Here is an 18,130-nt window from a genome sequence, read left to right as displayed (position 1 = left end):
CTCCAGCATACCACTGGATGGGGTAATAGGATGGATTCCAGGAGAGGGAATTCTAGGTAGAACAAACAGGCCGTACAAGTACAACTAACAAAACACATGGTCAGTCTGGGAAATTACAAGTAGCATGCTGTTGAAGAGCAAAGGAGAAGACAGTCACTGGCTAGATGGAGAAAAGCTTAGTTTACCAACCGAGGAACATGGATTATATCCTACAGGTGAGCCACTCAAGAGTTTTAAGAAAGGGAGTGACACAACCACATCTAGTCTTTAAAGAGATCACCCTGTCAGAACTGGAGAGAGTCAGTAAGGGGAGAAATTAGATAGGAAGGCTATCTGGGCAGCTACTGTAGTCCAGAAAAGTGGTATAGCATCCTGAGGGAAGGCAGTAACTGAGGATCTGGAAGGGAGACTGACTTAAGATAGATTTTGGAGGTAAATCTTTAGGGCTTGATAGTCTCTTATTTGTGGGAGGTGGTGATAAAGAGGAAGGAGTAGACAATACCTCTTGGTTTTTTAGTTTATATGTCTGGGAGGACTGTGCTGGAACAACCAAACAAGAAATGAATGAAAATTTGTCTTGGATATGTGTGCGTGTGCACATGCACGCAAACACACACACACACAAACTGTGTAGCAGTGGCTTGGAGGGAAGGGGAAGTAGGGAAGGTAACAATCAGTTTCATGGATTTGAAATGCCCGTTGAACATCAAAAGTACACATATTCAGTAGTGACTCAGGAACTCAGAGAAAAAGGTTAGCCAAAGAAGATTTTGGAGTTGCCATCATCATAATGGGACAATTAAAACTATGGGAGTAGATGAGATTGCCTAGGGGGAAGAGCCTGGCCATTTAGATTAGACCAGGTCACAATCTAATCAAACTAGATCCAACTTCCCTTTAGAATGATCTCATTCAGGTGACTCCTGAGAAAAAGGACTAGAAGAGGAAATACACTAGCACAAGGAGACTGAATAGGAGTTATTCCCTTCCAATACAAAATATGACAAAACAAAACCAAATGCACATGGAATATAATCAAGGTTTTCCATCTTAAGCCAGTACTGCAGGACCTAATAGGTTTCGCTCTTTTTGGAGCTCATCAGCTGCAGGTAACGGCTCATATCCACTCTGGTACAGGGTCTTGATACCGCATTGTTTCATCTACAAGCCTCCCACTCACAGTCTTCTATTTACCATATTCTGCCAATTCTTGGAATTTCCTTAGCACTAACTCAAAGAAGCTTTACATTTAGGTCCTGAAGGCTTTGCTTGGGCAAAGTACCATATTATTCTTCTTGCTAAACTCCCCAAAGCTGACTAACTACAGCCTAGACTATCACTTGCCATACAAGATGGTCTACTCTACTCTTAGAACACTGCAGAACAGATCCAATCACATGAGTCATCAGAGGCCTCTATCTGTCCAGATAATCCTGCTGGCCCTGACATCCCCACCTTCTTATCTCCAAATTTTTAGGGCTATTTCTTCATCCCTTTCCTTTATGCTTCTGGTAGTAAATCTAGAATCAAGGTTAACTTGAGAGAAAAAGGAACAAAATAAAATTAATACATAGAAATCTTTAAAGCGGAACATATTATTGTGATATTTACTGAGAATACACTGTACAGCCCATGTAGGCATACGTAAATATGTACCAAACACTGGCATCCGGGGATATATGACCACTTGTGTTATAGGGGGTGGAGGAGAACCACACATATATATATATTATTTACTTTTTTTTTTTTTTAAAGATTTTATTTATTTATTTGACACACAGGGGGAGCGAGAGAGAGAGAGAGATCACAAGTAGGCAAGCAGAGAGAGGGGGAAGCAGGCTCCCTGCTGAGCAGAGATGTGGGGTTCGATCCTAGGACCCTGAGATCATGACCTGAGCTGAAGGCAGAGGCTTAACCCACTGAGCCACCCAGGCGCCCCAAATGCCTTACGATTTAAAAAAAAAAAAATGGGGCACCTGGGTGGCTCAGTGGGTTAAAGCCTCTGCCTTCGGCTCAGGTCATGATCCCAGGGTCCTGGGATCAAGCCCCGCATCGGGCTCTCTGCTCGGCAGGGAGCCTGCTTCCCTCTCTCTCTCTGGCTGCCTCTCTGCCTACTTGTGATCTCTGTCAAAAAAAAAAAAAAGTGAGCTCTCACAAAAATACCTCCTACTGCTTTCCTTTATAGTTTCTCACTTTTCTTAATGAAGTAACATCAAATAACTGGAGTGAAAAAAAGGCAGGAAAGAAAAGAGAATTGAAAATGACACTTCTGAAAAGAATATAAAGAGAAACATAGAAAAGGATCTGTGAAAGGGAGAAGAAACAAATAAAAATGTAGAAGTCTGATAAAAGTCTGTAGCACTGTATTTCAGTGGTTCACTCAGCAAATGAAAAAGGTATTTATATTTATGACCACTACGTTATAAGAATGGCAGCCTGACATAAAGGTAGAATCCATGAACCCAAAACTAAAATTTGTGTCACCACTCTACAGCCATTGCCAAGTCTCCGGAAATTAATCAGCTTCACTTAACGTTTATCCTGACATTCAAGAAAAAAACTATGAACAATAAAATTCTTTTTTTAATCACCATTTGGTGGCTAGAAGAAAATATTTTCAGCTAACTTGCAGACAAAAATTATGTAAAAATATCTTATACTAGATGTCTCACAACTCATAGAAAACACAACTTAGTTTGTACCTGGGCTCTAATGAGGCAGTGTGTGCAGACTCATATGGCTTACGGATGGTGCTCTAACAGGTGGTGTGTGCTAGTATGGCTTGGTGATGGTTTACAGCCAGCAGCTGTTCAGCTGGTGCCTTCTAGCTGTTGAATATTTTCCCTATCATCCCTGACTCTAGTATCACACATCTACAAATCCATGGGGCCTCACCAATATTTAGGTGGGCCAAGGACCACACCTGTGAAAATGCATGGAGAATCTAGAACTGAGTGTGTCCACAACACCTGAACATGTCCTTGGGTCAGAGTTATCAAGCTACTGGTTGATAAAGGTAGCTCTAATAAAAAGTGTGATTCTGAAAAAATACTCATCAGTACTTGAAGTACTCTTTCTTTGGTACGGGTCAGAAAAAGAACTGCGGAGTTGGGAGATCATCAGCCAAATCTCCATCCATTGCAGAAATCCCTCCCACAATATGTGAATCCAGTAAACCTCTGCTTGACCATTTCCACTGAAAAGAAGTTAGTTCTCTTTTTCTTGGAACATCTCATTCCAACACAGGTAGGGTCCTCCTAATTGGTATCTGGATCTCTTCTAGGTCCCTAAAAAAGCAATTTCAAAATCCAGCTCTCCACTTTTTTCAACACTTTATCTTTCATCAAGTTTTCTTTAACTCTCAAGGTCCAAGCGTTACTTCACAGTTGACTTGGGCATGATCTCTCTCCTCCTCTTTAGTCCTGTTTTCTAACTACCTCTGAGATACAGGTTATTATATTTAAAAACACTAATACTCAGTATCTCTCCATTTCTTTAAACTCCCTTCACAACATATATGCTTCACAACATATATGTTGCTGTGTATTTTCTCTTGTTTAAAAAACTGAGTATTATTATTGTTTTCTACAATCTGTGTGTTTTACCTTTGTCACTTTGTATTTTCATCATTCTCATTTTCCTTTGCATCTCAAAAAAGGTATTTTATAACTGCCTATAGGGGTCCAGTAATGGCAATTCTTCATTTTTGTTGTCTGAAAATACCTTAATTTTGCCCTTGCAAAATATTTTTACTGGATATGGAATTCTAGGTTGATAATTATTTTCTTTCAGAACAATTCAGGTATCATTCCACTGTGTCTGGTTTCCTCTGCTGCTCTCGAGAAATCAGCTATTAGTCTCCTTTGAAGGCAATGTCTTTTTTCCCTGACTGCTTTTAAGATCTTTGGCTATGAGGTATGTCTGTAATGTAAGGATTTTTCTTTTTTAATCCTGCTGGAGATTTGTTGGGTCTTATTAAATATTGCCTCTGTCCCATATTCTCTTTTCTTCTTCTAGTATTCCAATTTGAACACTTTATCTCCCATGTCCCTTAAACTCTCTTTTTGTCTGTCCTTCTGTGCTGTTTGTCCATATAATTTCCTCAGTTCTACCTCCCAATTCAGGAATAATTGTGTTTTTTTTTTTGTATATTTTCCTGAACATTATCTACTATATTCAATTCGCCATTAACAAATCCTGTTGATGGATTCTGCCTTCAAATCTCTGATTTATTCCTGAATACTTGGTTCTATTGTTATCATCCTAGTTTGGGGCCTTACCTACTTTTAGCTAAGGTACAGGGATTTGTGAGATCTAAAACTTAGCATGCATACCATTAAGGCTTTTTTATTCCTATATTTCTAAAATATGGAGTTGTTATATTGGTCTCCTATTAGAGAATCTTCATCATCTCCTTCTACTTAATGATGGGCTGAGCCCTAAAATACCATCTTTCCAGGATCTGGTCCATGTTGCCTATCCAACTAAGCACAGATTCTCAGCCCCAAACAGGTCTATTTTCTTTCTGTCCCCTGCACAAGCCATGTTTTTGATCCACAGTCTTTTTACCAAAGTATGCCAATCCTTTCAGGCCTTTCTCCTTTGCAAAGTTTCCCCTGATAAACCCCAATGTGCTCACTCTGCTTTCTGATTTCCCTGAACCCTCGTGTGTGTTGTATATATTTCAATTCTATACTCAGATACAATTCTTTAGTATTTGAAGTTAAATTATAAGTAGCTGAGCTAGAATTCTAAGTTAGGTAAAACTCCAAAGTTTATGCTTTCTATTATATAAAACTGCCTTTACATTCAATAAATAATTGATTTGTATAAGAAAAGGAACCAGATGCTATAAAATCAGACATAACAATGCTTTACAATTAACTACTTTCTCTTAGCTCGGTTGGAACAAAACAGAATTTTAAATGGCATTAAAATTTTTAAACTTCATTCATTTAAGTACATTTCTCAGGAAATGCCCTCAAAAGGGCTCCTGCAGCAGCTTTCCAGTTAAGACAAACATTAGCTCCTCCAAATAAAATTACTCACTCTCTGAATATCTAATCAAGCTTCATAAAACCATCCTGCAGGGTAAATGCTAACCCCTGTAACTGTAAGCCTAAAGTAACAGCTTACACATCTGGAAGTTCACTCCAGGGATCACTCTCAGTGTTAAGGAAAAGATACTGAAAGCCTAGTTTTATAAATTATACTTTGTAGATAAACAACCAGTCCAGTTAAAATAGCTTGCATTACACTGTATTTACCCTATTCACTTCTTAACAAATAGTCATAGTCTTTGGACTAGACTTCAACAATCGTGAGAGTGAATGTTATTTGGGGTTTATAATGCAGAACCCTCCTTCGGCATTCAAGTGTTCTTTTATTTCTAAGTAATACATAAGAAATCAAATTGAGCCTTGAATTATCTTGAATAATTTATAGAGTCAGTTTTTAACAGATTTATATTACATATGTAAATTTTTCATATATATCATACTACGTATATGTATTTTACATATGTATTTTTACATATATATGTAAAAGAACCCCCTTGGCATGTAGATTTTTGGAAAACAGTTGCTTAATTCTAGGCCAATAAGGGAGGACAGACTGGGAAAAGTAAACTATCCTTAGTATTTCTCTCATAGGACAGTGTTTATCTCTCTTACCTTTCCTGTCCCGTCCTTCATCAACACATACTGGCAGACTTCCTAGGGCAATGCAGAAATCCAGACAAGAGAAGGAAGCACACTAAAATAATGGAGGACAGGCTACAGGAGATGGACAGTGTCAGACATCATGTGGGAGAAAAGAAGGAATTATCACAGTTAGCCATTTTGTTCAAGAGAAACTAAAACTAGTTATTTCAAAGGTAGAGAGATAAGGAAAAAAAAAAGAAATCTTTTATTTCTTTGCAGCAAGGCTCCTTTTAATAAGAACAGAGAAGAGTTGCTGTTATTCTGGAAATGTGTTCAGAGAAACAGATATAACTTAGCAAATAGTACAAAGGGACAAAAGATAAATTAAGATTTTTCCAATTTAAAAACATTAATCAAGAGATGTAATTATAGGCATCGAGAAAAGGAAAAAAAAGGTAGAACTATAATCTAGAAGGTATTAAGAGAACTGTTTTTTCTTTTCTAAGAGAATACAGACTATTACAAGCAAAGGAATCCCAATGTTAATAGGTAAAAATGATGAATGAGGCATATGCATGTAAGTACCCTTAACTGCATGGTCTTAACGCTATGAAGAACAATTATGTCACATTTAACAATGGAGTTCTAAAAATTGAAGAAAGTAGTCCAGTGAGGAGCTTTTTCACATCAGGGACAATCATCTGTAAGTATTTGCATGATGTGAAATACCTCCTCTACGCCTGCCTTAGGAACCACCCATCTAGATACACGTGCTGGAAATACCACCACTGGGAGACAAGAGTCCTTCAGATTTAATTCAGACTTTGTAATTTAGTACTTTTTCCTCCAAATGCAAGAGCTAGCAAAGTTTGAAGCTATTCACACTAGCAGTGTGATTTTGTTTCTTTCAATTAGAGATAGTTTATAAAGATGGATACCTGGATGGGTCAATGTATAGGAAAAGAGGCAAAAAAGGACATGGAACCTAAGAAAAACTACTGTACAAACTTGGATACAATCAGTTGCTATTATGAATACATTACAGGTTAAAGCATCTATGTGATACAGGCATTTCTTAAAAAAAATTTTTTTTAACTTTAAGATTTTATTTTCTTAACTCATGTATAGCTAATAGGGCATTTCTTTAAAATTAATGTTCAATTTCAACAAGTCGATTAATGTCATGACATTTCTAAACAAGGTAAAGTAAAAGGCAGTTTAATGCAAGAATGAATTCATTTTTAAATTTTAATGGTTTTATTGATTCTGATAATATTTGAATTATCTATCCAAATTTGTTAAGTAAAATGCATACCTCATATTCTTTTCTGCAAACTTTGGAAATATCATTTTTTGAAGATGCCTAAAAGATAACAAATTTCTCCATTAATTTATTACACATGCTATTCAATACAGAACAAAAAGAACATACATTAATATGTTACTTGCTGGTATGATATAAGGAAAATCTTACGCTCCAATACTTAAAAGTTCACAAAATACAACAAACAAATTTCAGGCACGTTCTTTAAAACAAATATCAGCCCCAGAACCTCCCTGATATGCTAAAACTTCACTCTTTTATGGCTTTAATCTCACATAATAACAGGGTTCTTTTGTTATTTCAGAAACTAGATGACTTTGAAGGAAATGTAAATCAGAGAACTTTTTTCTTAGTTGAATTTCACTCTGTGGCAAATTTTCTTGTGAAGCTCTGCCAGGGCATTTATATTCTGCTTCTTCTTAAACCCTTTATATTCTAAATTCTTTCTTTTTTTTTTTTTTTTTTAAGATTTTATTTACTTATTTGACAGACAAAGATCACAAGTAGGCAGAGAGACAGGCAGAGAGAGAGGAGGAAGCAGGTTCCCCGCTGAGCAGAGAGCCCGATGCGGGCTTGATCCCAGGACCCTGGGATCATGACCTGAGCCGAAGGCAGAGGCTTTAACCCACTGAGCCACCCAGGCGCCCCTATATTCTAAATTCTCATACTGATTTATGAGTCAATCTCCTCAGAAAAGATCCACATATAATGGACAGGGCAACTAAAGAGGGAAAGGTTATGCCAGGCAATTAAAAAAAGTTGTTTTTATGTAATTCTCTTTGTGTCCCCCTAGACCCATTACAGTTCAAATCCTCTGCAACTCAGCTTCATCTCAACTGCAACTTCAGCTTCATCTGCTGGAGCAGAGCAGCAGATTGCTAGGCTGTGTGCTGCTCAGTGAGCTTTGCTCAGGCTAAATAGTACAGTGGTCTGAATGAAAGTAAAGGTGCCACCATGTCTCATGGACTCTGGTCCAGAGACCACTCATTAAAAGAAGAAAATAAGAGAAGGCTTTCGAGCTGTGGTTTCCAGTCCACCTAAATTTCCCAGTTACATCTACTCTCACCAGTTGGGAGTATGAGCAGCTAGGAGACCAGTTTTCCCACAGCACTCTGAGAAACCACACACAGTGAAATTTCACTGTGTGAAAATACACACAGTGAGGAAGAGCTCAGGGGCCTAACTTGAATTGGACCAGAGATCTATCCAATCAAAGAGAAGTCATAGTTCACTGCTGGAGTCGTGCTCACCTTAGGAGCAGAGAAGGGATATAAGAACATGATCAGGATAAACCCATGATAAAAGAGAGAAGGAAAGATGAAAGCTAAATAAGCCAACTGAGTCATCTGCTCTCATCCAAGCATACTCTAAATTTATACAACCATTTGTAGTCACTCAGCATGGACTAAGTATCACCACAGGCAGATACAAAAGGCTTCAGTTCCTATAATATTCTTTCTTCTCTCTTGCATGGCTAAGAGAAGAAAGAATAAGAAAAGGCTGAAGGTCTTACAAGCAGCAGCCATAACTGAGAAAGCAGCAAATCTAAAAGGAAGTGGTCTACATAAGAAATACTAAACTGGCAGCTTTTATGGGTCACCTCTCCAAAGGTATGAAGTGGGCAAAGTCCAAGACATACACACAGCTAATACTCACACTGTATGCCACGCAGTTTATGAGTCTGACTGCCCAGTATTACCTGCTTGCATGCCTGTCGACACTCCAAGGTAATAGCCAGTTCACAGCAGCCTAAGCCAACCCAGCCATCAGACTTCTTAAAGACACCTTAAAAAACAAAATATTCAAATGTTTTGGTCATAAGCAGTAACAAACATAAATGGCATGCCAAACTGGTTCGTGGATCTCACTAAAAGTCAAAGCAGGTGTCCATAGGAAAACTAGCTGAGACAGCAGGGCCTCAAAATTATTAAGGCCCTCCTCCCACCATTACTCGCAATGCTGTCAGTCTTCTCAGAGCCCCCACAACATAGTCATCAGGTGCTTTGTTTTTTCTTTTCTCTCTGCCCACCCTAAACTCTCTTTAGATCATTCTCACTCTTGGGTAGACAGTGTCTCTAGAGGACACATAGGTTAAGGAAAGCAAGAAGAGGCCTCCTCACTTTACAACTGTGAATCTGAGGCAAAGCTTCTAATTTAACGTAATATGTAAACAAAAAAGGGCATAAGGATTATTACATTCAAAATAGTGGGGTGCCTGGGTGGCTCAGTGGGTTAAAACCTCTGCTTTTGGCTCTGGTCATAATCCCAGGGTCCTGGGATGGAGCCCCATATCGGGTTCTCCACTCGGCAGGGAGCCTGCTTCCCCGCCTCTCTCTCTGCCTGCCTCTCTGCCTACTTGTGATCTCTGTCAAATAAATAAATAAAAGCCCCACTGACTCTGTCCAAGGACAGAGTCAATGGGGCTAAAAAGAAAAAGCAATCAAAGATAACTTGAGAGATTCCAGTCCAGTGTCATTCACAAGACGGGCATTTATGAGTTTTGTTTTTGTTTTTGTTTTTAAGATTTTATTTATTTATTTGACAAACAGAGAGATCACAAGTAGGTAGAGAGGCAGGCAGAGGGAGAGGGGGAAGCAGGCTCCCTGCCAAGCAGAGAGCCCGATGTGGGGCTCGATCCCAGGACCCGGAGATCATGACCTGAGCTGAAGGCAGAGGCTTAACCCATTGAGACACCCAGGCACCCCTATGAGTTTGGTTTTAAATTTATACTTCAGATGTTACCAGGATGCAGAGACCCATCCTGGTGCTGTGTCTAGAAGTTGTGAGTACAACTTAGATTTGAAGGCTGTCTTCCCGGGGCTGATTAGTTAACAGTTCTGGGAAGGAAAGCAATTACCAGGTAAGTGTGGAGAGAGAAGAGAAGAGGACCACACACACGAAAAACCAAGGTCTTTAATGGGGGGAGGGGAGTGGAGAGGGAAGGCAGGAGAGGATAAGGTCATGCATGAGGCCAAGGTAGAGTCATAAGGATGTAGCAGTCACAGTACCAGGTGCTGCAGGGCAGTCAAAGGGAGTAAGTACTGAGAAAAGTCCGTATGATTTTAAGTATCGTGAGATCCTAGTGCTCTTTCAAAGACCCGTTTCACTAGAATGGAAGAAGTAGAGACAAGAGTACAGTCAATGATTGAGTGAATGAGAATAAACTATACATTCGAAAATTTGGGTGACTACAAGAAAGAGAAGATAGGAATTCAAGGGGATACATTACATTACAGGACTATGACACAGATTTTACAACCACAAAATAAGTTTTTAAAGATAAAGTGCTAAATAAATGTTACACTTCTTTGCTTACCTGGCAAAGATGAATTCATACAACTCCAAATTTCAACCTAAAATTGTAATCACCAAAAAGCTTTTATATAACCAGTTCCTAAATACGACAATTTATACAGAAATTATGTACAGCTAATTTGATTATGTTTGTCTCTATGTAGTCAGTGTTCTAAGACTATATGAGTATCAAGCAGCTATTGAAGGAAGAAAAAATAAAACTGAGATGCAAAAATATTGCTCGCTATCTTCCCATCTAAGAGCACTAACGATGAGTCTGGGTACTCAGGATGCTTATTGGAATCACTGTTTCTAACCACAAAGACAAAAGTGTCTATAGAGCAAGTAAAAGTAAATGTAACTGTCAGAATTTTTTTATCAAGTTTTCGCCCCTCACATAATGCAAGTCACCATATCTAAAAAGTCTGTCTCATGTAAGTTCATATTCCATAGCCTGGCCCACCAGTGTTCTGAACACTGAGGATGGACCAAGCACTGTAAAGATGTTAAGTTACATGATTCAGACATGCAAGCAATATATCTACAATACACCAAAAATTGGGAAGATAGGAATAATGAGAAGTCACACATTTCCCCTTATCCCAAATTTAACTTTTCAAATTCAAAATAAATATAAGATATAGTTATTATGGTTTTCATATTATCATCAAGATAATGTTATCTAATAACATTATCTAGTAACAATATCTAATAACATTATCAAAATAAGTAAAATTCCAAATTCCAGATAAAAGGTTATAATGAAATTTGAAGACTGTAATACATTTATATTTAGTATTATTTTTATACCTACATCATAGGATAAACAATAAAAGATGAAAGATAATATTCTGCCTAGCAATTTGTGTGACGATCTTTTTAAAATACCTAGTTAAATCTAACATTTTAATCTGGTCACAAACCCAAATCATTTTGAAAATTTTCCTGAATCTAGAAGTTAACTCATTAGATGGCTTCATTTAGACAAAAGCTTTAAGTTAAACAAAACCTACCATTGTTTCAGGGCAATAATCTGGGGCTCGCTGTAACAGATGCTTTAGTCGGGATTCACTTTTTGAGGAGAATATCTATTTGAAAAAAAAAAAAAAGTTTTTGTGGCATTTTTCTGCAAGAAATAAGAAGATGTAAAATTTGTTGTCCTCTATACTTATCAGTTGTCTATTTTCCAACTTCCTTTTATAAATGGGAAACCTTTGGAAAGATCTAAATTAAGCTGAGGTAACATCTCTTAAACAGTTGGTGAGTTTGGCAAATAATCAAGAAAGTCCATATATGCAAGTCTAGACCTTTTCTAACGACCAAAAATGGAAAAAACCATGCTACCAAATCTGTTAGAGGACAAAGGAGAAAAAGAAGAAAACAGAAAAGAAAAAAAGATAAGTTTATTCTAAACTGTTCTATAAACCGCTGTTAGTCAACTGACAACAATGTAAAAAGATTATGTCATACCCTTCTTAATGAACAACAAGTCTGTGAATAGCATTATGGCATAAACTTCCATAAAATACCATTAAATAGAGACAAAGCCATTTTTTTTTTTTAAAGATTTTATTTATTTATTTGACAGAAAGATCATAAGCAGGCAGAGAGGCAGGCAGAGAGAGAGGAGGAAGCAGGCTCCCCGCTGAGCAGAGAGCCTGATGCGGGGCTCGATCCCAGGACCCTGGGATCATGACCCGAGCCGAAGGCAGCGGCTTAACCCACTGAGCCACCCAGGCGCCCCAAAGCCATTTTTAATAAAGATGCTGAGGAGGTGACCAATTCATTCACCAGGCTAACTGGTGGCTCTCTTCCAAACAGAATTTTAATTACTGCAATTACAACTTGATGTCTCAGTAAATTATAAGCCATTATATAGGGGATAGAACTTCATGGTTACCTGCAAGTCAAGACTGTGAAATCCATGAATGCTAAGGGCAATGAAAAAGCATTTATCTCCAGTTAGTTTTAGTAGCCATTTTTCTCCCAAACTACCAACTATAGTTAATACGTGACAAGAGCTAGAATATCACCATTTTGCAACCATTAGTGAATTATGCATTTAGGCAATTATCAATAATGACTATAATGTTAATTACAAAAAGAAGCAATCAGACAAAATAACATTATGAGTAAGACCTGCTGAACTAACAAACAAAACCAAAATAAAGCAAAACCTAACCTGAATCTGATCAAGCCTCTGGACCTGTCTCATTAGGTTACTATTAGCCATGTGTGGCTATCTAAATTTAACCTTAAATCAATTATGATTAAATAAAATTTAAAATTCAGTTTCCCAAACTTTTTCTCTTTCTCCTCGACCTCTTTAAACACATTCTTTTTGTTTTTAACTTTTAAATTTTTTTAAATTAACATATAATAATGTATTATTTGTTTCAGGGGTACAGGTCTGTGAATCATCAGTCTTACACAATTCATAGCGCTCACCATAGCACACACCTTCCCCAATGTCTGTCATCCAGCCACCCTATCCCTCTCACCCTGCTACCCTCCAGCAACCCTCAGTTTGTTTCCTGAGATAAAGAGTCTCTAATGGTTTGTCTCCCTCCCTGGTCCCATCATGTTTCACTTTTCCCTCCCTTTCCCCCACGACCCCCACCCTGCCTCTCAAATTCCTCAGAGAGATCATATGATAATTCTCTTTCTCTGACTGACTTATTTCACTTAGTTTAATACCCTCTAGTTCCAACCACGTCATTGCAAATGGCAAGATTTGGGGTTTTTTGATGGCTGCATAGTATTCCACTGTGTGTGTATGTGTATGTGTATATATACCGCATCTTCTTTATCCATTCATCTGTCTTTAAACACATTTCAAATGTTCACTTGGCACATGTAGCTAGTGGCTACCATAGTGGATCACACAGATACAGAATATTTTCATCACTGCAGAAAGCTCTATTGGATAGCTCTGCTCTAAATCTACCTACCAATTACTAAGCAATATAGAGGACAGGGGAACACAATAAATGATACCATGGAGTTGCAAATGGCATAACTCAGATTGTGAGAAACTACAGGATAAATGGCCAGATTTATTCACCAAATAAGCAAAGTCAGGAAAGCAGTGCTTCAGCTCCCTTATGATGATACCATCTAAAAGCCATTTTTGCTTTTAAAAGCTGGATCCTACAACCCTACCAGCCTCAATCTCAGAATGACTGTATGTCCTAATGCCCTGCTAGATGGATAAATTGATGGTCTATAGAATGCATTCCCCTGAGGAGTTGGTAACCAGGCTGTAGCATACCAGCCACATGGACTACAACTCAGCCATACATAGGAGTGAACTATGGATTCACATATAACATGTACGAATTTGAAACACATTGTGCTGACAGAGCTATATTCAAAAGGCTACATTTATATGACATTTTGAAAAAGGGACAGAAAATAAATCAGTGGTTTCCAGGGGAGGGGCCAGGGGGAGAAGAGGGGATTGTTTACACAGTGGCACAGGAGAATTTGGGAGGACTTGATAAAATTGGTGCATTATGGTGTTAGTTACATAATCAAAACTGTACATAAAAAAGCATGGATTTTACTTAAAAAAAAAAAAAAGCTGTTGTTCTGACAATACATTTGCAGAAAACTTAATCTGCTATAGTGTTTTGACATGAATTATGTACTTACATGAGCTGAGTCACTATCTTGTTTTATAATTAAAGAGTGTCTTGCAAAATCTTTCTAAACTCAAAATACTGTTTGAGGGGGTGCCTGGGTGGTTCAGTTGGCTGAGCAGCTAAGTCTTGGTTTTAGCTCAGGTTGTGGGTCCAGCCCCTAACCCCCCATCATACTCCACACTCAGCAAGGAATCTGCTCTGCCCCTCCCTCCCCCTCTGCCTCTCTTGCCCACCACTCCCGCTCATTCATGCATGAGCTCTCTCTCTCTCTCAAATAAATAAAATCTTTATAAATAAATACATAAATTCCTAACATTGTTTGAGAGAAGTTTTAATTCCAGTTAGGTAGCTCTCTAAATTCTAGGAAGTAACAAAATATACATTATTGAAAACTCTTCAAAAGATACTCAAGGTCAGGGTGCCTGGGTGGCTCAGTGGGTTAAGCCTCTGCCTTCAGCTCAGGTCATGATCTCAGGATCCTGGGATTGAGCCCCACATCGGGGGTCTTCACTCAGCAGGGAGCCTGCTTCCCTCTCTCTCTGCCTGCCTCTCTGCGATCTCTCTCTATCAAATAAATAAATAAAAATCTTTAAAAAGAAAAAAAAAAAAAGATACTGGAGACCATTTGTTCTCAAGTGCCAAGGCCAGAACTGCACAACCAAGGTGATGAAAGAAAGTAAAGACTTTATGCACAGGTACTGTCTCAGTGGAACTTAACTTAGAAGGCTCAATCAGAAAAATTCAAACCTACAGAAAAGTTTCAAGAATAGTATAGGACACTTACATAGTCTTCATTTAGTTACTCATTATTAACATTTTGCAACATTTGCTTTAACTCTCTCTACATATACAGATATTATTGCTATTTTGATGAAACATTTTAGGATTCATTACAGACATGGTCATTCATTCCAATTCCCAGCATGTATCTCCCAAGAAAAAGGACACTATCCTACGTCACTGTAATACAATCACCAAATTTAGGATCATAGCACTGATTCATTATTATTATAGTTCATATTAAAATTTCACCAATTTATCCAATAATGTCATTTACAGCAATTTTTTTTTTTTAAACTCCAGGATCCAATCCAAGACTGGATATTGCATTTAGTTGTCATATAGCTGTAGTTACTTTTAATCTGCAAGTTTCTTAACCCTGACAACTTTGAAGAGTACTGGCTATTGTTTTGAGGAATATCCCTCAATCTTGATTTGCCCTATTGTTTCCTCATGATTCAGGTTATGTATTTTTTTTTTTAAGATTTTATTTATTTATCTGACAGACAGAGGTCACCAGTAGGCAGAGAGGCAGGCAGAGAGAGAGGGGGAGTCAGGCTCCCTGCTGAGCAGAGAACCCAATGCAGGGCTTGATCTCAGGACCCTGGGGATCATGACCTGAGCTGAAGGCAAAGGCTTTAACCCACTAAGCCACCCAGGTGCCCCTGGGTTATGTATTTTTGACAGGAATGCTACTTAAGATGCTGTGCTTCATTTCAGTGCATTATGTCAGCAGACACATATTAATTTGTTCCATCATTGGTGATGTGAACTGTGATGACTTGGTTAAGGTGCTGTCCAGCAGATTTCTCCAAAACTATACTTAATAAACAGTCACATAACCTCAACAATTATTATGTAAGCTTACCTGTTCACATACATCATGGCACATCTGATTATCCTTTGAATGATTACAACACAGTGCACCTAAGAGAAAAAATAAACACCAGATGTTGCCCACTATTAAATAAACAAGACAATTAAACTAAATCCAATGGCTACAAAAAATATTTATTCAACAGATTATTATTATTATTTTAACTTAACAAACATTTACAAACCAAGGACAGTGCTGTCTGAGCACATGGTTCCTGCCCTCAAGAAGCTTGCAGGCTAATAAGGGAGACTGTCATGTGTACTTTCTATGCACCAGAATTTTACTAAGTTTGCTTTTTTTTTTTTTTTTTTAAAGATTTTTATTTATTTATTTGACAGAGAGAGATCACAAGCAGACAAAGAGGCAGGCAGAGAGAGAGAGAGGGAAGCAGGCTCCCCGCTGAGCAGAGCCCGATGTGGGACTCGATCCCAGGACCCTGAGATCATGACCTGAGCCGAAGGCAGTGGCTTAACCCACTGAGCCACCCAGGCGCCCACTAAGTTTGCTTTAAGCATTATCTCATTCAATCCTTATAATTACCCTATAGGCTATATTCTATTCTTATATCTACAATGTATGACTAAGTGATTAAAAAAAAGGTAGTAAATTTTGGTTTGGATATGTTAAATTTAAGGCCTATAGGACATCCAGATGGAATAGCAGTAAAGTCAGAAATCTAAACCTGGATTGCAGGTAAAGCCAAGCTGAAAGATCCAGGTGGAAAGTCCTCCACATAAAGGAGACATACGGAAATGAAAGACATTACCTAGGGAGAGTGAGTAGTGAGAAATCACAGCACCAAATCTAAAGAACACAAAGTCTGTGACATGGGAAGAAATAAGAAAAAACACTGAGATGGAATAGTCAGACAGGCTGGTCAGCCTCAAGAAGAGTAGCATTACAGAAGAGGGAACAGTGTCATGTACCAAAACATACAGGTTAGATTGAAGACTCAAAAAAAGGAAATGGAGTTATCAATTAGGAGGCCACTTAGTAATCTTCACAAGGTACTTTCTGTGGAGCTACAAGTGGATGATATTAAGTAGTAAACCAGAGGTGAGGAAGTATAAACAACAAATAATGGCTCTCATTAAGTCTGGCAGAAACAGGAGGGAAGGGGCACCTGGGTGATGCAATCAGTTAAGCATCCAACTCTTGGTTTCCACCCAGGTCTCGATCTCAGCGATTGAGTCCCTGAGCAGTGCTCTGTGCTCAGTGGGTAGGCTGCTTGGGGTTCTCTCTCTTTCTCTCCCCCTCTGTCCATCCCTGCTTGCGCACGCTTATCTCAAATAAATAAATCTTAAAAAAAGAGAGAGAGAAATGGGAGGGAAAAAGAGAGTAGTGGTTACAGGAGGATGCGGGATCAAAGGAAGAAAAAATCCTCCCTCCCCATTTGTAGTTGGCCTTTTTCCCTGAGTCCTGGGACGAAGACTCTAATACTTGAAATTTCTAGAGTAAGAGGTATATTTTTGTTATGCCAATGAGGTACACCCCCCACCCCCAAATGTCTCACCTAGATAATTTTAGGATAGGGGCCGGTATGTCAAAAAAGACCAGCCATTTGATTAGAAGGTTAGAAGATTGGGACTTTGAGCCACATGACAGCAGCCCAACCTCTAGCAAGACTGGACATGGAGATCGAGTTCAACCATGTGGCCAACAATCCAATCAATCATGTCTATGTGATGAAATCCCAATGAACACTAGATACTGCAGCTAAGTGGATCTTTCCTAGTTGGTGGAGACGCTGATGTGCCAGGAAGGTGATACACACTGATCCCGTGAGGAGAAGGCACAGAAGCTCTGCATTTCCTCCTAGACCTCACCCTGAGTGGCTCTTCACTCGGCTGGTCCTCCTGATTTGTACTTTATAATAAAACTGCAATCATAACTATAGTGCTTCCCTGAGCTCTATGCATCATTCTAGTGAATTACTGATTTTGAGGTGGTCATGGGAAGTCTGGATTTATATAGCCAGTTGTTCAAAAGTATGGGTGGCCTAGAGACTGCCGAAGTGTGGCTGGTGTCTGGGATAAGTGCTGTCTTGTGGACAGCACTTGTGGAGTCTGCTCTAATTCTGGATGGTTAGTGCCAGAACTGAACTTCCACACATACAGCTGTGGTTGAAACAGAATATTGGAGAAATGAGGTGATTGCTGGAAAGAGATACGGGTTTAAGAAAAAGCACTGGGGGGGCGCCTGGGAGGCTCAGTGGGTTAAGCCTCTGCCTTCGGCTCGGGTCATGGTCTCCAAGTCCTGGGATCAAGCCCCACATCGGGCTCTTTGCTCAGCAGGGAGCCTGCTTTCCCCTCTCTCTCTGCCTTCCTCTCTGTGTACTTGTGATCTCTGTCTCTGTCAAATAAATAAATATAATTAAAAAAAAAATCCCATTAAAAAAAAAATAAAAGTAGGGGCACCTGGGTGGCTCAGTGGTTAAAGCCTCTGCCTTTGGCTCAGGTCATGATCCCAGGGTTCTGGGATCGAGCCCCGCATCGGGCTCTCCGCTCAGCAGGGAGCCTGCTTCCCTTCCTCTCTCTCTGCCTGCCTCTCTGCCTACTTGTGATCTCTG

General features: G+C 38.9%; 1 protein-coding gene across 1 annotated transcript in view; it reads right to left on the bottom strand.

The window, feature by feature from the left end:
- The window catches only part of LOC111146094 (reversion inducing cysteine rich protein with kazal motifs), a 77,106-nt gene that overhangs the window by 48,725 nt on the left and 10,251 nt on the right, over positions 1-18,130 (bottom strand). Inside the window, exons 2-6 of the mRNA XM_022501477.1 lie at positions 15,553-15,611; positions 11,274-11,348; positions 10,283-10,319; positions 8,666-8,751; positions 6,958-7,005 (exon numbers count right to left, since the gene is read on the bottom strand). Of these exons, the coding sequence (XP_022357185.1) occupies positions 6,958-7,005; positions 8,666-8,751; positions 10,283-10,319; positions 11,274-11,348; positions 15,553-15,611 (305 nt within the window). The remainder of the gene's footprint in view (positions 1-6,957; positions 7,006-8,665; positions 8,752-10,282; positions 10,320-11,273; positions 11,349-15,552; positions 15,612-18,130) is intronic.

This window comes from Enhydra lutris, unplaced genomic scaffold (genome assembly GCF_002288905.1).
Source record: "Enhydra lutris kenyoni isolate GAN:26980312 unplaced genomic scaffold, ASM228890v2 scaffoldscaffold13, whole genome shotgun sequence".
NCBI lineage: Eukaryota > Metazoa > Chordata > Mammalia > Carnivora > Mustelidae > Enhydra > Enhydra lutris.
The sequence above is the reverse complement of the archived record's forward strand: the minus strand, read 5'-3'. Positions and strand labels throughout refer to the sequence as shown.